The sequence below is a fragment of the Diceros bicornis genome, chromosome 7 (genome assembly GCF_020826845.1).
Source record: "Diceros bicornis minor isolate mBicDic1 chromosome 7, mDicBic1.mat.cur, whole genome shotgun sequence".
Taxonomy (NCBI): Eukaryota; Metazoa; Chordata; class Mammalia; order Perissodactyla; family Rhinocerotidae; genus Diceros; species Diceros bicornis.
The window spans coordinates 62,241,863-62,264,348 of NC_080746.1; the positions used below are offsets into that span (position 1 = coordinate 62,241,863).

The following is a 22,486-nucleotide window of genomic DNA, read 5'->3' on the forward strand; positions in this document are numbered from 1 at the left end:
CAGAGTGGTGATCCAGCTCAATGTCTTTTTCCCTTTATTTTTCTTGGAAAACAATCTTGTTTGTACCTAATCTTTCTGGTACTTACATCCACAGATGCTCACAGAGTAGCAGCTTCCTTACAATAACTATTTGAAATCTTCCTTTGCTGGCAAGAATAGGAATGGGAAAAGAGGGGAAGATAAGATGATAGTGACTCCAGCTCTCCACTCTCTATCACCCAAGCTTCTTTCCTCCAGCTGCTGGGACATCATGAAAGTTTCGAGAAAAGGAAGAGGTGCTCTCCACTTTTATCTGTCTCTTTGGAATCCAAATGAATAAAGTGGTTGCAGCATTAGATACTAGAGTGCCTTGCAAGAAAAATACGGGAACTCAAGTATTGACCATAAAAATGGGCAGTTAAGTGAGGAGAAAACACCAAACATTGAATTAGGAAAACTGAGACCTAATTTCAGTTCCAACAGTAGCATACTTTGTGATTTGGATTACATCAGTTCACTTCTCTGAACTTGGACTTCCTCTTGGTAAGACAAAAGTGAGAATGATTATTATATTCTGTACCACTCCAATATGCAGCTATGGGCAAAGAGCATATAAAATTGGGGAGGGCATTATTTTTGGTGTACAAACTTTAATTCCATATACTTTACTCTTTCTCAATCACAAAAACTGTGTGAGATAAGTAAGCCAGGTGTTGTCATTTCCAATTTACAAATGAGGAAATTGAGCCTCAAAAAGTCTGCGGGTCTTATCCAATGCTAAATAGTGAATAGGTAGAAAAGGTGAGACTAGGATTCCAGAATCATTGTTCTTTGTAAATCAAGACTGCCCAGAAAAGGGAGATTTTCTCAAGGTCATACAACACTCTTGTGACAGAATCAGGACTAAAGTTTGAGATTCCAGACATTCAACAAAGGATTCTTTTAGGTACCCAATGTTAATGGCGGAGGATGTATAATATACTAGCTTGCTGCAGCCAAAAAGAATTTACTCTTCCAAAATGTCTACTGATGGTGAACTCTAAGACACTCCACTTCCTCCTTCAATCTGCCGCTATCAGCACCTGGCATTCTGATCTGGTCATCACCAGATACATCAGATACATAAATGATGTACCTGGTACATCATTTATAAATTGGAAATGACAACGTATGGTCATTACACTGGTGAGAATGCAGGACTTTGAGCTGGTTTTGCCATAGTTAGGAGTGCTGTCTCCCCAGCTAGCATGTCTGCTGCATCTCTTGCTTTCCTCTATTGTACCCACGTGTGCTAACATCACTGTAGATAATCAATCATGAGACATTTGAGCACATTCAGGTCACCAAACCTCTTTATAGATACGTTTGGTGAAATATAAAAATAAGCCATTTGGCATATATATGGGCAGATACGTTACAAACTCAGATTAAGCAAATAAAACATTATGGCATTAAATCAAGAAGTCAATGATATATTATGAAGAGTTATCAGAATTGAGCCTTTTAGTGAATATTGATCAAAATATTTAGGTATAAACACAGTCAAGTTGTTTGGAAGTTACAATTGTATAAAGACATAGTCCCAGTTCAAAAGGATTTTGCAAAGTAGTGGGTGGATAAAAAATATAAAGATGACTAAAAACTAGAGAAGGAAAGCTTGGGTGAGGCAGAGACACTTGGCCTGCTGTTTAAAAACTAGAGGTAGAAAATAAAGAAAAAAGGCTTCTTGGGCAAACGGAATAGCATAGACTAAAAGAACACTCAAGAAATTTCCCTAGATATTGGACAAAAGAGAAGTGAATGATGTGTAGGATGTAGTGAGAGATAAGTCTGGAACAGCTAGAAGGGCAAATGCTTAGATTTTTAGCTTGGTGCTTGGAACATAGAATTCAAAACATGAATCTTGACTATAGAAAATTGCAAGGGGAAGAAACGGATTATAGGTGATAAATCTTTTAAGATGAAAGAACCAGTTAATAATAATAAATATTTTTCTCAGTCTAAAAAAGATTATTTCCCAAGAAGGTCATCATTTTATGTGAGTGAACCAAATACTTGATGTTACAGGTCAGGTGCACCATCACCCCTGGGATAGAGCTCTTTGCTTACCAAGAAGAATGTCAGCTTCCAACATCAGTGACAACAGTCTCCCAGCCACTCTCTTCCTGACGGGGATCCCAGGGCTGGAGTGGGCTCACACCTGGATTGCCATCCCCTTTTGTGCCATGTACCTGGTAGCACTGGCTGGAAATGCCACCCTCCTCCTGGTCATTGTGGCAGACAGGGCTCTTCATGTACCCATGTACCTCTTCCTTTGCCTTCTCTCACTCACCGACCTGGCTCTCAGCTCCACCACTGTGCCCAGAATGCTGGTCATTTTGTGGCTTCAGGCTGGTGAGATTTCCTTTAGTGGATGTCTGACCCAGATGTTTTGTGTCCATTCTATCTATGCTCTGGAGTCCTTGGTGCTTCTCGCCATGGCCTTCGATAGATATGTGGCTATCTGCAACCCACTGAGATACACGACGATTCTCAATCATACCGTCATAGGCAGAATTGGCCTTGTGGGGATATTGCGTAGTGTGGCCATTGTCTCCCCCTTCATCTTCTTGCTGAGGCGCCTGCCCTACTGTCAGCACCGTGTCATAGCACACACATACTGTGAGCATATGGGCATTGCTCGACTGGCGTGTGCCAACATCACTGTCAATATTGTCTATGGGCTGACTGTGGCCCTGCTGGCCATGGGTCTAGATTCCATTCTCATTATTATCTCCTATGGCTTTATCCTTCATGTTGTCTTTCGTCTTCCCTCCCGCGATGCCCAGCACAAGGCTCTGAGCACCTGTGGCTCTCACCTGTGTGTCATCCTGGTCTTCTACATTCCTGCCTTCTTCTCTTTCCTCACTCACCGCTTTGGCCAACATCGAGTCCCCAAGCATGTGCACATCTTTCTGGCTAATCTCTATGTGCTGGTGCCTCCTGTGCTCAACCCTATCATCTATGGGGCTAGGACCAAGGAAATTTGGAGTAGACTTCTAAGACTGCTTTGCCTAGGGAAGGTCTCAGTATGAGCTCTGAGCAGGGGCTGGAGATGAGAAGGAGAGAGAAACCTGGTGGATAATTGTCTAGATGAATTTACATAGATGGAAGCCTATGATATGAGAGGAATGTGTTTCTATGAAAGGAAGCACTGGAAGGAAGAGGAATGGTCAGATAAATTGGATATGTTAAGAATCACATTAAATATGCTCCTTGAGCAATTCTGAATTGCCCAGAAGTGGATTACATTTTCTCTGTCATCTCAGAAGGGGTTATAACTTGCCAAAAAGCAACACAGTCCTGTTTTGGAATAGACACCACAGCTCATGGTGAATGGTAGAATATTCCCATACTCTACTGGGATTTCAAGTTAAAAACAAACGAATAAAAAACAGAACATCTGGAGTGAATTTGAATCTGACCTCCCAAACTTTGGGCGGTGGTTAAGAGTACAAGTTCTAGAATCAGAGTGCCTGGGTTTGAGAGCTGGCTCCTCCACTTAATAGGTTTGTGTATTGAGCATGTTGCTAAATCCTTCTATGCCTATTTTGGTGAACTGCAAAATAGGGATAATGATAATATCTAACTCAAGGTTGTGGTGAGGTTTAAATAAATTATTGAGTGTATATAGAAAACATGGAACAGTACCTGAAATGTAATGTGCTCAATAAATAAGTATAAGATGTAAACTTATGTAACCTCTCAAAACATTATTTCAGTTTTATCTTGTCTAAGACTTATTTTGCATTATCTCACCTTACATACTTATTATAATGATATTATATAACTACTCTATATATGCTCAACAGCACTTGGGATATGATTGGTACTCAACAAAACTATATGTTCTCCTATTACTCTCCACTCCTCCACTTTTGAGTTTCATTTCCTTTGAGCCATAAATTTACCCCTTATTAAGGACTCAGAGAAGTTTGTTCAGAGTCCAAGTGGCCTTCTGCAGAGTCCCTTCTTAACATCGCTTACAAAGAGCATCTTTTTAAGTTTATCCTATTTGGAATTTGTTGAGCTTCTTGGATGTGTAAATTAATGTTTCCATCAAATTTCGAGAGTTTTTGGCTTTTATCTCTTTAAATACTCTTTCTTCCTCTTCCTCCGTTCTCCCCTCCTGAGATTTCCATACATGTGTATGGATATTCTTGATGATGTCTCATAGGTTTCTGATGCTCTGTTTTTTTCCATTCTTTTTTTTTTTTTCAGTTACTCAGACTGGGTAATCTCCATTGCCCAGTCTTCAAGTTTGCTATTTCTTTTGTCTCGTCAAATATTCTGCTGAGTACTTTTAGTGATTTTCTTATTTCAGTTATTGTAATTTAACTCCAAAATTTATATGTAATTAAAAAAAAATTTCTGTCTCTTTACTGATAGCATCAGTCTCAAAGTTTCCTTTAATTCTTTGAACATATTTAAAATCTCTAATTTAAAGTCTTGATTTAGTGAGCCCAATGTTTGGGCTTTTTTCAGGGATAGTGTCTATTGGCATTTTTTTCCCTGTGTATGGGCCGTACTTTTTTGTTTCTTCTTATGTCCTGAATTTATTGTTAAAAACTAGACATTGTAAATAACATAACAGCAACTCTGGGAATCAGGTTCTCTTCCCTCCCCAGGGTTTGCTTTTATTGCTATTTGTGGTTGCCATTGTTGTTGTTGTTATTTGTTTAGTGATTTTCTGAATTAATTCTGTAACATCAATCCTTCTTCACGTGTAGTCACTGAAGTCTCTGCTTTGTTAGCTTAGTGGTCAGTGAATAACTGCAAAGAGATATCCTCACATGCCAGGAAACAGTAAGTCTTTCTGTTGTGGGGGAAGAGGGAGAATCTCCCTCTGCCCTTTCCCTTAAGGTTCTTATGGCTGGTCAAATAATTAACAAGACATGTTAGCAGGAGAAAATAATACCAAGTCTAATAACATGTATACATGGGAGAAAGCAGGGACACTGCATTTCTCAACACAATAGGAGAAATTCTCTTCTTAAATACCATGTTCAGCCAATGACTAAGGAGGATGTTGGGGGTGGGGGGAGTCAGTTACAGGAAATTACCACTAAAGCACAGTAAACAAGAGTAAGGTTATTATGCAGATTTAAGGCCTCACCTTCCACATTGATAAGTTTCTAGAAATGAGGTCGTCCCCCCTCTTCCCAATACAGAGAGGGAGATACATTTACAAATGGCGATTTCCCTTATAAATGTAAATGTTTGTCTGGCAACTCCACGCAGGGCCATCCAGAGAATGTGGCCAGAGAGACAGAACTTCCCATAAGATGGGCTTGTTGGTGCCTTTCCTATTGTAACATCTCTTTTATATTATATTACAGCCATCAGATAGAAGATCTGTTCCAGGAAGGAGTCACTATGTCAAATTCTTTAGGCAGTTAGTGGGGGAGATCAAATGTCCCTCAGAGAAAACAATCAAGGTAAAGAGATATATTTCAGGGTGGCCAAATCTTGATCTCAGAGCTCTATACACATGTTGGGGCACTTCAACACTGAGATACTCTGTTTGCAACTCTACTTTAGCTTCCATTTCCTGCTTGTACAGAGCCCCCAGGTGAGCCAGGGGTGAGGGCTTAGGGACTTCTCAGATCTTTTCTGGCATATCTACAGCCCTAGGCATGTGCAGAGTCCTGGAGATGCACTGGGACCTCTTCATCTCCAAGGACACGGCAAAACAGTTCAAAGCAATTATAAATATCCCATTCCTCAGCTATTTCCAATTTTTAGCTTTTTGGTTGGTTTATTGTTTGCCCCAACTGTTATCCACTATCTCAGGCAGCTGCAAAGTTAATTGATTGTCTGCAGTAGTTTTTTATAATCATCCACAGAGAAAAGGCTGTTTGCATCGGGAGAGCTCTGGATCAGATCAAATATAGACAGCCTTGCAAGTGAGGTCGTCAGGGGAACCACCAGACAGGTCAAAGAATGAAAATTTTCTAAAAAGGAGATTTTGTAAGAGTTCCAGCCCCAGTCTGCTCCCTCTGGACACCATCGGGCTACTGGTTTTCACTGTGAAAAGAGGTTGTTGTTTTTTAAGGCTACTGCAGAGCTGGAGAGTGGGGGATGGGATTGGGGCAAATTAAAATGACACAAAGCCACTGATCTTTTGAAAATTCAGCCATTTTATTGAATAAAACCTCCCTGGACTGAAGCAAGCCTTTGTTTAATATGCAGAGCATTTTGGCAATGTTTGGATGTTCTGAATATAAATATATTGTAAAATAAGAAGGGCAGTGGAAGTGGTTTTGCCTCTTTCATCCTTGATCTAAAGTTAAATAAGGCAATGTTCTTAATGAGGAATTTCATGAAAGAAAGATAAATAAAGATTCAAATACAAAAGATTGTTTTTTTCACATGTTTAACTTAAGGGCACTTTTGCAATTATAATCAAATATTTATCATTAGAATATGTTGTCAACTGGAAAGAAAAATACCTCCTAATAGCCGAAGATTTAAATTTAGTAATTGTAAATATAATTGAAATGTCTTTAAGGACTACAGTATTTTTCAAAATTCACTAGATGACTCGAAGATAACAACGTTGTGCTGTGCTTCTGTGTGTGTGTTTGGATTTTAGAAAAGGTATGTGTTATTCAATTAAAAACTATTATTATCAAATTATATGAAATATTTTTTAAATTACATTCAATTTTTAGATTATTTAAACTTATCAAATGTTTCTTATTTTCTTAGTGCTGTATAATTTTCTCTTACATTAAATAATTAAAATTTTTTTATTGTAAGGTCTAACAAAATAAATAGATTTATTTCTGATTTTAATACATGAAATATATTTACTCAATCCCAAAATGTCATACAAATTATGATGCATGTATATTTATGAATCAAAGGATTACTGTGTTAATTGCTAAGCTATTGCCTCAGCTTCAAAACCACCCTTGTGTTCTCTGCAGTTCCTAGGCTGGGACTACGTTCTTCCTTTGCCAGCTGGTTGCCTGTTAAGCTCTGCCAATAGGAGACATTTGAGGCCAACTAGAAGCTGGAAGAAGGAGAAGGGATTTGCTTTTCCTATTCACATTCTGTTCCTGTTAGTGTCATCCAAGCACCTGTTTTTCTCTTTGACAATACAGATGTTTCTAACAAAAACAGTTGGTTCCCAGTTGCATTTTTATTTATTTATTTATTTATTTATTTATTTATTTATTTATTTATTTATTTATTTTTTGTGAGGAAGATTAGCCCTGAGCTAACATCTGTTGCCAATCCTCCTCTTTTTCCTAAGGAAGATTGGCCCTGGGCTAATATCTGTGCCCATCTTCCTCTACTTCCTATGGGATGCCCCTACAGCATGACTTGACAAGTGGTGCATTGGTCTCTGCCCAGGATCAGAACTTGTGAACCCCGGGCTGCTGTACTGGAGCTTGCAAACTTAATCACTATTTCATGGGGCTGGCCCCATCCCCCAGTTGCATATTTTATTTGTCCCTTACTTTGAAGCAACCTGATCATTTCCCTGAGATATACCAGCACCACCTTATTGGAATCCTTCCTCAGAGGTCTGGGACTCAGCTATATGGGTTCCCTCCTTTGAGATTCAGATAACCAGAATCTCCTGTCTTAGGACCATTGCTGATTACAGCAGTTACTCTCAATTATGGTGTGAATCCTACATTGCAGAAACAAAACTCCCTCCACTCCCAACTAAGTTATCTATGTAAGCAATGGTTCTCAGAGCTTAGTTTTATAAAGATAAAATTAAGAATAATGAATGTGAACTGTATCTCATTTGATCAATATTACTTGAGAATGCATGAAGTTTTTGGAAGAAAATAAAAGCTCCATCAATCTCATTAAGGGGTATATTTCCCAAAAAAATTAGGCATATGTTTATAAGTTATAAAATTTAAAGATTTTCATGTTGCTTTTATTAATGGATCATTATAACAATTGTAATTATATAACATTTTAACACTTGGAGCCCATTGTTATAGCAAATAAAATAATTCTAATTTTCATAAATATTATTATTACAAGTATAAAAGAGATATTCAGGCAAAAAATAAATATATGGGGAAATGGACCAACTTCAAGGAGATAAAGCAATAATATTAAATTTCTGAGAGTTAAGAAAGCTTGCTCATATATATTTTAAATGGATTATGATGAGTTGGAAATTTCTAGGCTGTAAAGATTCCATAGGATACATTTAAAATTGTCACACAGGAGTTTTATTTTTAAATGTTAATATTCATAATATCCTGGAAATTATATCCTTTTCTGCTATTTACACTTTTAATGATGACTTTTAGATGTCGAAGTTTTTGAAGGGTAATATAGTGTTTTAAAAATTATATTAGGAAATCCCCACATAAAAATTTTGAAGACCACAGCCTCCAATTAATTTCAGAGAAGAGAGGTGTTTTACAAAGGAAGAGAGTACAGTACTCTGCAGTCATGGAGGAGAAATTAACTCTGGAAGGGGCTTTGATGAAAGGAATCCTTGGTGCAAGGACTTGATGGATGGCTGATGTCGAGGGATATGAGGGGATCTACCTAGAGTACTGATGTCACTCCCTACCAGGACCGACTTCGTGGGCATATGAACTAGGCAGTTGCACAGCGCCCATACTCAGACGGCTTGTGCTTTTCTTAACACTCTGCTGTCATCGTCATGCAATTTTTGATAATTTTATTTGTTTTTATTATTATTATTTTTTTTTTTCTGAGGAAGGCTGGCCCTGGGCTAACATCCGTGCCCATCTTCCTCTACTTTATATGAGACGCCGCCACAGCATGACTTGACAAGTGGTACGTCTGACCACACCTGGGATCTGAACCTGTGAACCCCAGGCCGCCGAAGCAGAGTGTACCCACTTAACTGCTGCACCACCGGGCTGGCCCCAATAATTTTATATTTGAACTTGCATTTTGTAAGTGAAGTCTGATGGTACAATGATGTATGCACATGTCCACCACCATTACTTGCTGCCCCATTCACATAAATCTTTCACCATGCCCCACGAACACAGAATTCTGGTGGACCCACAGTGAGTGAGAGTTCTAGGAGACAAACAAACAGAAATAAGGAGGAGACAATAAGGAGACAAAGGAAGAAAAGAGAAAGTAAGAGATGAGAAGGGAGTATGAAACATAATATACTAGCTGTTTCATTTCTACTTTCCTTGAGAAGTAAAAAACTTTCCTTCCTTATTTCTCCCTCATTTTGTCAACCCCTCCTTCTATATCTCCCTCTCAAAATGTGCACCACAGATCAAATCCCTAGAGAAGGCTACTTTGGCTTTCACACTTGAGCATCACAGAGAGTCAATAAATAATCTCGCTTATCAAGCCATTTGACCAGAGGAGGCTGGGACACAGAGCTGAGCTGCAGGCCTTCACTGAGCCCAGAGAACTGAGGAAAGATCAGAAATTTCAACCCAGAGGACACATTCAGACCCCTCTACTCTCTCATGCCACTCCCACTTGGATCTGCACAGAAACACAGCTTTCACCTCCCTAAACAACACTTTGCATTCAGATACACACCTCCTGCACAAGCTCTTGCTCCACCACACTCTCTCCACAAAGCCTCACACTCACGGACACCCTCTCACAGAGCTGCAACATCAGCGTGCTCCACCTTCAAATGCATGTCCGCCACACAGGTATGTTCTTGGAACCAGATTATCCAACAACTGTGTTGAATGAAAGAACAGAGAGTCAAATTATTGAGGTCTAGATCAGAGAGGGGCACCTCAAAAGACAAGAACCTGCAACAATTTGGGGAGGATGCCCCCACTGTGAACCAGAGTGGCACTGCCACTCAATATCCTTATTCTACTGTTTCCCAGGAGAGAAAATTAAAAAAACTCTGCTCATACCCCAATCTTTCTGGTCCTTGCATCCACCTATGGTCACAGAGTAGAAGCTATCTTAGAATAACCATTTAAAATTTTCCTTAGGGGGCAAGAATAGGCTAGAAAGAGAAGAGAAAGAAAGATGGTAGTGAGTCCAGCTCTCTGCCCTCCAGCAGTCAAGCTTCTCTCCCTTAGTGTCAAAGGCCTGTGTCAAGGCTGAGTCCAAAGCCAGTCGGTGCCAGCAGTGAAAGTCTCTATGCAAACAGAGGGGTTCTCTAATTCTCTTTTCCTCTTTGGAGTTCAGATAATGGATAAGGTTATTGCAGTGTTATGAACTGATATTAGATAAAATATATTGCTTGAAAAAGATAAGAATTCAGATATTGGCCATATTAATGGATATTTGAGTGAGGTTAAAACCCGAAACTGAATCAGGACACATAAAACCTAATTTCAGTTCTGCAATTAACACATTTTGTGACCTAGATTGTGCACATTCACTCTTCTGGACCCTTTCTTCCCATTGGTTTGGAATAAAAATGATAATTATACTTTATTTTCTCCAAAAGATTGTTAGGAGATAAAGAGCTTTAAAAAAAAAGACAAAGAAGAAGGGGATTATTTGAGGTAACCAAATTTTTAATGGCTTGCATATTACTTTTCGCTCAAACACAAAATCTTGTGAAGTCTTTAGTAGGCCAGGTGATGTCATTCCCAATATAGAGATGAAAAAACTAAGGCACAAAAAGATTGTGGGATTTTTTCCAATGCATATATTGGGCAGTTAGAAAAGAAGAGAATGACTACAAAGTCATTGCTCTTTCCAAATTAAGACTACCCAGAGAAGAAAGATTTGTTTCAAGTCACACATCAATCTTGTTACAAAATCAGGATAAAATTCAAGCTTCTTGGAATCCTACAAAGATTTCCTTTAAGTACACAATATGTTACCAAGAAAGAGTGTATATAAATACTAGCTAGCCTTCTACAGCAAAAACAGATACCCTTTCCAGGATATCTTCACTATTAGCAACCCAAGGACACTCCACTTTCTCCCTCAGTCTGCATCTATCAGCACTTGGCGTTCTGATCTGGCCATTACATACAGCCATTACTCTGATAGGCATGCAGGACTTTGAACTGGCTTTACTATAGTAGGGAGTGCTATCTCCCTATCTGGTGTGTCTGATATATCTCTTGCTTTCTTCTACTACACCTTCATGAATGCTCAAATCACTGTAGTTAATCAATCATGAGGTAAGTAAGCATATTTGGGCTGCCTACACTCTTTCTAGGCATTTTAGGTGAGATATAAAAAGAAGCTATTTGGTGTATATCTGTGAAGATATATTATAAACACAGAAAATAAAGTATGTTATTATATCATTAAGTCAAAAAGTCAACGGTATATTACTAAGATTTATTAGAATTTAGTCTTTAGTAAATGTTGATCAAAATATCTAGGCACAGAGTCATGATCAGTACAAAGGTTACAATTGCCTAAAGACATAGTATCAGCCCAATGGGATTTTGCAAAGCAGTGAAAGAATTAAAAAAAAAAAAAAAAAGATCATTAAGGCCCAGATTATAAAGGGAAGGCTTCTGGGAAGCAGGGAAACTTTCACCAAAGTTTAAAAAAAAGAGAAGGGGAAAATAAAGAAAGACTTCCAAGGCATTCAAAAAAGTATGAATGAAGTGAGGCAGAGAATATCCCTAGACGTCAGTGGACAGAAAGTTAATAAATAATGTGCAAGATGTGGTGGTAGGACACATGTCTTGAAGGGTCAGATTGGACAGATGCTTAAATACTTATCTTGGTGCTTGGAACATAGAATTCAAAAAATGACTGATAAATACAGGGATTAGTAGAAGGAAAAAAAAAGCAAATTATATGTGATAGAGTCTTTTAAGATGCTTGAACAAGCTAATAACAATAAATATTTGTCTCAGTCTGAAAAAGATTATTTCACAGGAAGGTCATCATTTTATGTGAGTGAACCAAATACTTGATGTTACAGGACAGGTGCACCATCACCCCTGGGATAGAGCTCTTTGTTTATCAAGCAGAATGTCAGCTTCCAACATCAGTGACAACAGTCTCCCAGCCACTCTCTTCCTGACGGGGATCCCAGGGCTGGAGTGGGCTCACACCTGGATTGCCATCCCCTTTTGTGCCATGTACCTGGTAGCACTGGCTGGAAATGCCACCCTCCTCCTGGTCATTGTGGCAGACAGGGCTCTTCATACACCGATGTACCTCTTCCTTTGCCTTCTCTCACTCACCGACCTGGCTCTCAGCTCCACCACTGTGCCCAGAATGCTGGTCATTTTGTGGCTTCAGGCTGGTGAGATTTCCTTTAGTGGATGTCTGACCCAGATGTTTTGTGTCCATTCTATCTATACTCTGGAGTCCTTGGTGCTTCTCGCCATGGCCTTCGATAGATATGTGGCTATCTGCAACCCACTGAGATACACGACGATTCTCAATCATACCGTCATAGGCAGAATTGGCCTTGTGGGGATATTGCGTAGTGTGGCCATTGTCTCCCCCTTCATCTTCTTGCTGAGGCGCCTGCCCTACTGTCAGCAACGTGTCATGGCACACACATACTGTGAGCATATGGGCATTGCTCGACTGGCGTGTGCCAACATCACTGTCAATATTGTCTATGGGCTGACTGTGGCCCTGCTGGCCATGGGTCTGGACTCTACTCTCATTATTATCTCCTATGGCTTTATCCTTCATGCTGTCTTTCGTCTTCCCTCCCGCGATGCCCAGCACAAGGCTCTGAGCACCTGTGGCTCTCACCTGGGCGTCATCCTGGTGTTCTACATTCCTGCCTTCTTCTCTTTCCTCACTCATCGCTTTGGCCAGCATCGAGTCCCCAAGCATGTGCACATCTTTCTGGCTAATCTCTATGTGCTGGTGCCTCCTGTGCTCAACCCTATCATCTATGGGGCTAAGACCAAGGAGATTCGGAGTCGACTTCTAAGACTGCTTCACTTAGGGAAAATTTCAATATGAGAATTCTAAGCAGAGATTGGAGCTGAGAAAAATAAATGGGTGTGGTAGTAGTATGCATTTACATGACATGAATGCAGACCTATCATATGAGAGGAATGTGTTTACATGGAGGGTAGCTCTGGAAGGAAAAGGAAAGGCCAGAGGAATTGGAGTTATCAATAGTTACTTTGAAATACTTTATTTCTAAGGCTCCTTGAACAACTCTGAACAGTCAAGAAAGGTAATAATATTTTTAATTTTGTCTCAAAAGTATCTGATTTACTAAAGAGCAAGTCAGTTCCTGTTCTTGAAAGGAGTCCGGATTTCATGGTGGGGATATTTTGTGAGTCTGCATAGAAAAGAAATAAAACATTTAAAGTAAATTGAATCTGAGTTCCAATACTTTGGGTAGTAATTGAAAGCACAGATGACCTAAAGTCAGAGTGCCTCGGTTTGAATCCTGGTTCCTCAACTTACTAGTTTTGTGGCCTTGAGCATGGTGCTAAATCTTTCTATGCCCCAGTTTGGCCACCTGTTAAATGGAGGATAATGATAATATCTAACTGTTAATGTTGTGGTGAGGAACAGATAAATTAATGAATATGGAAAACTTAAGATGGTGCCTAACATGTAAAATGCTCAATAAATAAAGATGAGAAAGTTATATAATCTCTCTAAATATTGTTAACCAAGTTATAATTTATTTAAAACTGGTTTATATTTTATTACTTCACAGAGTTATTGTGATAAGCATACTATATAACAACTCTAAAATATTTAGACAGTACTTGGGATACTAATAATGCTCATTAAAACTGTATTTTCTCCACTTCTCCTCTGGACCTCCACTTTGTGGTCCTTTCCCTTTTAGCCATAAAATTATCCCTTATGAAGTATCAGGGAGGCTTGAACAGAATCTAAGTGCATTTTTAAATAGCCCTTCATTGCCTTAGTAACCTCAGTTCTAAAATACACAAATAAGTCCACAGATAGTCTTCCCAACAGTTAAAAAAGATGATAATTGGGGCTGGTCTATGGCTTAGTGATTAAGTTCAGCATGCTCTGCTTCAGCAGCCCAGCTTTGGTTTCCAGGCACAGACCCACACGGCTTGTTAGCAGCCGTGCTGTGGCAGCAACCCGCATACAAAATAAAGGAAGATTGGCACAGATGTTAGCTTAGGGCAAATCATCCGCAAGCAAAAAGAGGAAAATTGGCAATAGATGTTAGCTCAGGGCAAATGTTCCTCAGAAAAAAAAAAAAAAAGATTATTGTTTGCGTATTAAATATACAGCCTGTGATTCAGAGGGGCTAATAGTCCTAAGGTTATGTATGTATATGGACAATAATTCATACATTATACAATATTTTATAATGGAAAGAAATGTGAGATCTGGATTCAGATAGCTTTTGGCTCAGATATTGTCTCTCTTATCTACTAGTAACTAATAAATTAGGGCAAACTACTAAACCACTCCAAGCCTTACTAAAGGGTTTATTATGGTGCCTGGTATAAATCAAGCATTCAATAAAAATTGGTGGTAGTTGATAGCATTTGGTTCATAAACCTTAAATATATAAAATTATGCTATGTTTATTATATTTGCATGACCTAAAATAATCTGTAGTGTTTATCTATTTGGTTCTTGATAGTTTATCATTTTAAAACTTCATCACAGCAGGCATCTCTTTTGTGCCTTATTTATAGTTAATAAACACTCAGTAAATATTATGTAACAAATGTTATGGATCATATTGGTGTGTATCATATTCTTGTTGAATTAATTAATAAATAAATGATGTCTTCATTGTGCTATTGTGATGACTCATAACAACGTATGTCAAGTGTCTAGCATAGTGTCCAGCACACAGTAGATATGCAGTAATTTGATTTTTATTTATTTATATTATACTGAGCTATTCACCTGAAGACACATCCACAGGATCAGGATAGAGGGAAGGGAGAGTTTTTCACTCAGGAATACAATTAGAGGAAAAAATATCACAAAGTATGGGTGAAACAAGAGGAGAAGTGCTAGTTCTGGCCATGGAAAGATCCAAGTCTAGCTTTAGAGGTAAGTTCACACACACGGAGTCCTCGTGGGCCAGGGTCAGTCACGTCTGTGGCCTCAGTGGGACTCAGGGAAGAAAGATCCAAGGGGTAGAGCAGAAACTGGAAGAGAAGGAGAGACAGGACCACTGTCTAAGAAGGAGCCAACAAAGAAGACTGCTAAAAGAGGTTAAGGAAGCTGAGTAAGATTAAATTCCTAGGGGTCCTCAAAAGCCAGACCAAGATCCGAAGAAATGTGCAGCTCTTACAAGTTTTATGAATCAATTTGTATTGAAACAGTGGTGCTATCAATCTCAATCAGTTTTTTAATAGTTTTGAGGTATAACTGATATACAAAACACTGTGCATGTTTAGTGTTTAAAATTTGACGAGTTTGGATATATGCAGGGTATACTCTTGTCCTACTACCACCACCGTCAAGGTATTAAACATATCTATCACCTCCAAAAGTTTCCTTATGTCCTTTTGTGTGTGTATGTGTGTAAAGAATCTTCAATCAGTTTTAACTCAAGACTGAGGTAAAGTGAAGTTAGTAGTTAACAGGAAAAAGCAAGATTTTTCAAGGTGATGCTTCCCTGATCACCATAACCCAGGATTCAGCACCATCCATTACTAAGTGCACATGTAAAAGAAACTCAACTTTTGAGCCTAGACAGATGTCACCAATCATTGAGCACATGCGAATGATTTAACCTGCTCTGTGAACCTGGCGTTGCTGGATCTTTTAACAATCCTTCTGCTAGACCACTTTGAGAAGTGAGTCCCACTTTTGCATATGAATCAATACAATTCTCAAATTGCAGAGAAGAGTTTACGCTTAGCCTAACCTCGTGGAACTCTGCCTTATTGGTATGCTTGTTTCTTTCTGCCCTGAGTCTAGCTCTTTCAATTTGTGCTGAGGGAGACCCTTCAAACTGGATTTTAAGTAATTCAGCCCTGGTGAGGCCCTGAGGAGCAACCCTGCCAAGTTCTCCCCAATGTTGTAGCTCATTTCCAGGACCAGAGTTCACCCCACTCACCGATCCCAAGTCTGTCTGTCTCTCTCTCTCTTACAAAACACACACACACACTCACCTTCTAGTATATGCAGGGTTAAAAAAGAAAATCCTTTCCTTTGAGCTCTGAGCAAACCTACCTACTACCTGTCTCTGCCTCCCATGTTATTTTAATATGCTACTAACACTTCTCAGCATCAGGGAGATATTCAATTTGTGCTAATCATAAGTTAATTTATACATAATTTCTTCATTGTGATTTAAATTATTCTCTGAGCTTTTTCTCTCTAAATGAAATTATAAACTCCTGGAGAATTGGAAACCTAATTTGTCCCTTCTTTTGTGCCAGAGCAGGATAGGACACACTTGTTACTCACTGATTTCATGGGAACTGTTGGATTCTGGCTGTGGAGCAGCATAAAGCTAAGAGCATAAACTCTGGAATCAAAGAGTTTGGTTTCCTCCATCTCTGTCAGTCACAAACTGTGTGACCTTGGGAAAATTACAGACCTTCTCTGTACCTATTTCCTCACCTGTAAAACTCAATATTATCTGTCTTAAGTGTTTAAAAGGATCAACTTAGCTGCTATGTAGAGAACAGAGCAGAAGGAGGAGGGGCAAGGATGATAGCAGGGGCATTGTATAGAATGCTATTGCAATTACAGTGATTTGACAGAGTGGTAGCCATGGAGATGGTAAAAGGTGGTCAGATTATGGGAATATTTTGAAGGTAGCAGCAACAGGATTTTATAATAGATTGACTGCAATCGAGAGAGAGAAAAGTCAAGCATAACTCTAATGTTGTTGGTCAAAAAACTGGAAGGGTGGGGGGGCCGCCCGGGGCCGGCCCGATGGCGCAAGCGGTTGGGTGCGCGCGCTCCGCTGCGGCGGCCCGGGGCTCGCTGGTTCGGATGCCGGGCGCGCACCGACGCACTGCTTGGCAAGCCATGCTGTGGCGGCGTCCCGTGTGGAGTGGGGGAAGATGGGCACAGATGTTAGCCCAGGGCCGTCTTCCTCAGCAAAAAAAGAGGAGGATTGGCGGATGTTAGCACAGGGCTGATCTCCTCACAAAAAAAAAAAAAAAAAAAAAAAAAACAAAACTGGAAGGGTGGAGTTACCATTTATAAAGACAAGGGAGACTGGAAAGGGACGGGTTTATGGGGGAAGATCACAAGTTTGTTTTTGAACACTTTGAATTTATATTGCTAAGATAGTCATCAGAAAGGGTCCCATAAGTTTGGCTATAGCAGTATGCAATTCAGAGGAGGAGTCTGGACTGGAAATATGAATTTGGAGCTCAACAGTATGGATGTAGTATTTAAAACAGTGACACTAGGTGAAAACACCAAGGACATGAGAGAAAACAGACAGACAAGGACACCAAGGTTCAGAGGTCAGGGAGGTAAGGAGGAACCAACAAAGGGAACTGAGAGGAAAAAATTTGTGAGATAAGAGTTAATCCAAAAATGTCTTGGAAGACAATAAATAGTGTCTCAAGGAAGAGGGAGTAATAAACTGTATCAACCACAAGAATCACTCAACTACGACTGATAAGCAAGTAGGATGATGGCTGAGGAGAGACCATAGTATTCAGCAACGCAGAGATCTTTGGTTACCCTGACAAGAACATTTTCAAACTTTGGAGTTACGTGGGCAAAAGCCTAATTATAGCAAGTCTAAGAGAACAAGAGGAGGGAATTCGGTGTTGATGAGTATGGACAACTCTTTTTAGTAATTACTTTTGCTATAAAGGTGAGCAGAAAAATGGGAAACTTTTAATGATACTCTCAGGTAAAGTTTTTCATTTCCTACTTTGTGATATGACTATATCAGGGCTAAGCCTGGAACAAAATAGGAGTTAAGTTTTGCATGATTTAGTGTATGGATGAACAAATATCACAAGCATGGAGCCATAAATGCATGCTCTTTATAAGGATGCCAACCTGCAAGAACATGTAGGAACAGAAGTGAAGACGCTTTGCGTTTTGAAACAGTAAATGGTAAAGGGACCTGGTAGTGTAATGATTTAGGAACAGAAAAACGTATGCAAAGACACTGAGGGTGGAAGTAGCGAGTAGCGTCCAATGCCTTTGCAACTGCTATTCTGCTCCTAAAATGTCTCTTTGTGGGTCCTGTGTTTATTCCTCTAAGATCCTAACTTCATTTAATCAAAAAGGCCAAACCAAATTCACCATGATAACTTGCTATGATCTTCACATTATTTCTGGAAGAAGGTGAAGATGAGTAACCCAGAAAGTTAGTATCAGAGGAAGGGCCAGGATTCAGGACTCTGGACTTCCAGAGAAATATTTAGAATGCACCCTCCTGTGGATCAGATTTATAGGATCATACAGCTCTAAGGGACTTAAGGTACTGGTTAGGATATTTAGGTTCATGAGTGACCAAGCGATGTGTCCAATATTAGATGTGTCCAAGTCCCATAGTTTGCAGCCCAGTGCTCCCCAATTCCACTCACAAATATATCAACCAACCACCGTAGCTTTTATACTATCCTCGTATTCTATCTCAGACTGATGAATCAGACCAAATGTTTCCCTTTGTTGTATATTTCAACTTGTTGCACATAACCACATATTGATCAAAGGCCGTGACAAAAATTACTGAAGACTCCAGAACATAGATAGAATGGACACAAACCATCTGAGCCAGGCATCCACCAAAGGAAATCTCACCAGCATGAAGCCACAAAATGGCCAGAGGAGCTGAGAGCCAGGTTGATGAGTGAGAGAAGACAAAGGGAGAGGTAGATGGGTGCATGAAGAGCATTGTTCATCACAATGACCAGGATGAGGGCGATATTCCCAGCCAGTCCCACCAGGTATATGACACAAAAGGAATGGTAATCCAGACATAGAAATCTCCAACCCTGGGATCCCACCAGGATGAAAGTTTATGGGAAACTCTCATCACTGACATTGGAGGCTGTCAGGATCCCCTTTTGAGGTCAGCAGGCACTGAAGCTAATACTTAAAGGAAAATAATAAATAGCAAAAAGCTCAATTATTGAAGCATCTGTTCTCTCCACATGGCAGAAGATGCTTTATAGGGGGTTCTAAGACGGTATTCAATAAAGAATAGTTCTGCCCCCATCTCCTCTCTTTGACCTGTCCTGTGTCTGAGAGTCTAACTTCTCTCCCAAACATCTTCTAGGTATTTCTTTTCTCTTTCTCCACCCCTCCACTCTCACTCGGACACAATGACAGAGGCCAGTGCATAAATTTGTCATCCCATAGGAGCAAAATCAGCAGCATAGTGGAAGGGGATTTGGATGTTTTTGCTTCTACTCCAATCCAAGAAATTGAGTTAATTGCATAAGGGATATCCTCTACAATGATAAAGATTTGGGGGACCCATTCCTGTCCGTTTCTCTCCTCCTACACTGCATCTCCCTTATACACTTTTTTAGTATTAAGAGTCAAGTTGGAATATATCTGACTAGACATTATTCTCCACACAAAGCAGATAGAAGTAGACTTCAGGGAGCTGGAGATGTCCTAGTGCTTTAGTCACTCCACTTTTATTCTTGGATTATACTCTTTTGTTTCTATATCTACATTTACATGAATTCAACAGACATCTATTTCTTGCCCTTGTGCTCCCTTGAGTAGCTGACCAGCTCTAACCTTTTGCATCATCCTTTTGACATATCTGTTCTTCTTTGCTCGACCCTAGGTCTCTTCTTAGTGTCCCTTCTGAAGAAGTTACTCCACAGACCACTAACTCTGATCCATTGGTTCCTCTTTCCATAAGGTTCCACACTCTGGGCAGATATTTAAGCCTTTCCATTACCCTGTTCTAAAGTCAAGCCTGTCCAATCTGACCAGATCCTGTTTTCTTAATGGTCATTCTGAATCCCACACATTCATGATCTGACTCTCTTTTGCAACGCATAGAATAAGGGTACTAGAATCAAAAGAGCCAGCTTAGGATTTCACCCACACTTGTCTGGGAAGTCACTTAACTTTCTGAGCCTTTTTCTCCACCTGTAAAACGAAAATAACTCCCCAAGTCTTGCAGGAACTTCAAAGGAATAACTACACTATCTCAAAAGCGAATGGCTCCCGGTGCTTACAGAATGGTTGCTAGATTTATTATTCCCCCGCTCCCTGAGTTTCTCTCAAGTCCTCTGCCTTGGAAAACATTTCAAGGAGTCACTTTCTGAATTTCTCATATTTTTACTCTAAATAACAGCAAAATCCGACATTTAAAATTTCTAAATGTATTATATTGAGCAAAAGAGTGTAGTATTTTTGTTTCATTTCCTATAAGAAAAACTGTCGTCATTTATTATAATTTGTGATTTTCACTTATCTTCACATTTCTGTTTGTGAATGGATGTCTGTGTGCTGATTGCATGTCTGTGACTGGAATTGTGTATGGTTTTGTAATATACATGCACAACTGACGGACTTCCAATAAATAGTTTTTGTTGAGTAGAGATAATTTATCTCTATGCATGACTGAAATTTATGCACAGGGCTATCAAAGTCTATTTTCTATAGTATTATAATTGCAGGACAGTGAGATATCCTCCATGTGATCTGGTCTAATTCTAGTTTATGACTTTATTATATGTCTCAGTGACCATATTTTTCATTGTGTATTATTCTGTGAGTTGATGCATGTATACGTGAGTGTTGTGGGATTCAGCCCATTCATTCTACCCAGGATTCTTCCTCCTTCTCTAAAACATTAATCTCCCTCCAACATCGGTATTACGGAAAGGAGTTGTTTTAGCAGAGATCCCTCAATTCTCTTTTCCAATTTTGCCTTTTCCAGAAGCATCTCACCTCCTGTTCACCTGCTTAAAGAGATAATCTGGGATGCAGGGACTACACAGTTGCTAACACCCTGGCACAGGGATCTAGCTGTGGCCTATACTCTGGATTGATACCCTGTGGGTATAGAACAGGGAAGTTCTTCCCCATGGTTTCCTCTTGCTGAACAAAGTCCAAGCTTGCAAATACCATAGATAATAGAGAGATGGAGGATTCTGCAGCCTTAGCAGCACCTCCACTTCTTAAAATTCTGTTTTTGGCTCTTTTATCATCCTGACACTAGAATGAAGTAGTTCCTAGAGGAGGGTGATTTGTAGAATCCAGTAGGCTGCTACTAGACTGAAGGTAGCAAGGTCCAGCCCCCAGGAAAACTATTAACATTATTACTAAGATCTCCCTCCCCATTCAGGTGTCTGGCCTGCATGATGGAGGAGGGAAAGCATGCTTCTAGGATCCCAAGATAATGCCCTGCTCATCACCCTCATGTCACTCTAGGAACTATTACTCTTCCCTGGGACCAAACATGCATCACTAATCTCAGAAATTCAGACCAACATCCTGGTGCTACAGAAAAATGAAGAGTAAACTGTGCACCATGCTCATTGTTCGGAAGTGAGGTCCTAAAGGTGTTTTATCCGGTCCCTGACCTCCACAACCTTCAGTTCTCTAAGTTCATGGGGCATCACAACACAATTAAGTCACAGTGTTTAGATCAGAGACATCCATCCTCCCTGGCCCCCAGGAAGCATGAGATTCAGCTGTAAATTGACCCTTGGAGCTGACTCTGAATTTTTAGTCCTTGATTTCCCCCAAAGTAACTCTCCCAATATGCTCCGTCTTCTCTCTTTCATCTGCTTTTATCCTGCTACATGGTTACACACAGCCACTGGTCCTCTGGGTCATGCTTCATCTGCCTACATATGTGTCACCTCACTGATAGATCAGAGATTTATAGAAGAGAACAGGTGGATTGGGAAAGTATTGATGACTTTCACTAAAACATAAGGACTACAGAATTCAGAGTAGGAATGGGGCAAGGGAAAAGATGCTGAATTATATTTGGACCTTTCTGAGCCAGAGGTTCCTCTGGGACACCCAAAGGGAAAGCTAACAGGCTGTGGAAAGTACAAATAGACTCAGAGAGGGAAGAACCATGAGCATAGAAGAGCCAGATCCAAGGAAATGGCCAAACTCTTTAAAGGACGAATAAGGAATCAATGTAACATACTCTCAGGAAGCACTGTTCTATGGGAATGGATAAGAAAATAGAATAAATGAAGCAGCTTAAAGAAAGAAAGGTCAGTATATCAAAATCTGTAGAAAAATTTGGGAAGATGAGGAATGAGCAACAGTTTAAGAAAGTTTTTGTACCATGCTGGGGGCAAGTCTCTGACTGCAGGGGATGGTGAAACATGGTCATTGAAAGAGGAGACTCTTTCAAGAAATTCAGGGACAAAAGGAGCGATAAATTTCAGTAGCCAGTAACACAGCAGAGTCAAGCATTTTGCAGCAAAAAGGGAAGAAGCCTGCATAGTAAGAGGATGGAGCTTCAGAAATAGTGGGGGTTGACCTCCTAAGAACAGGATCCTGGTATAGGCAGATATTAAAGCAAGAACCCTAGCTGAGAGGGAAATTAAACATCTTTTCTCAATATCAAGAGACTGGACCTAAGACAGAGAAACAAGGTCAAAGAGGGAGTGGCTTCCAGAGGCCACAGTCATAGCTTCCTGGAAGAGTGAAGGCCAGGATTCCTTCAGATCACTCT

The 22,486-nt window shown here is 39.8% G+C and overlaps 2 protein-coding genes and 1 pseudogene across 2 annotated transcripts; 2 read left to right on the forward strand and 1 right to left on the reverse strand.

Moving 5' to 3' along the window:
* LOC131409078 (olfactory receptor 52D1-like) overlaps positions 1-21,404 on the reverse strand; it is a 34,594-nt pseudogene extending 13,190 nt beyond the window's left edge.
* Positions 2,085-3,053, forward strand: LOC131408750 (olfactory receptor 52D1-like). Its single transcript, XM_058545793.1, has one exon. The coding sequence runs from the start codon at positions 2,097-2,099 to the stop codon at positions 3,051-3,053; it is 957 nt and encodes a 318-aa protein (XP_058401776.1). The 5' UTR covers positions 2,085-2,096.
* LOC131408749 (olfactory receptor 52D1-like) lies at positions 11,923-13,397 on the forward strand. The gene is made up of 2 exons (XM_058545792.1): positions 11,923-12,842; positions 13,364-13,397. Exons 1-2 carry the CDS (start codon positions 11,923-11,925, stop codon positions 13,395-13,397), a joined length of 954 nt encoding a protein of 317 aa, XP_058401775.1.
* Positions 21,405-22,486: the final 1,082 nt, after the last annotated feature.

Bases quoted from the DNA above. Each gene is read 5' to 3' on its own strand.
- LOC131408750 (XM_058545793.1), top strand. From the start codon at position 2,097: ATGTCAGCTTCCAACATCAGTGACAACAGTCTCCCAGCCACTCTCTTC.
- LOC131408749 (XM_058545792.1), top strand. From the start codon at position 11,923: ATGTCAGCTTCCAACATCAGTGACAACAGTCTCCCAGCCACTCTCTTC. The intron at 12,843-13,363 runs TCTAAGACTGCT...AGCATGGTGCTA, and splicing joins AAGGAGATTCGGAGTCGACT to AATCTTTCTATGCCCCAGTT.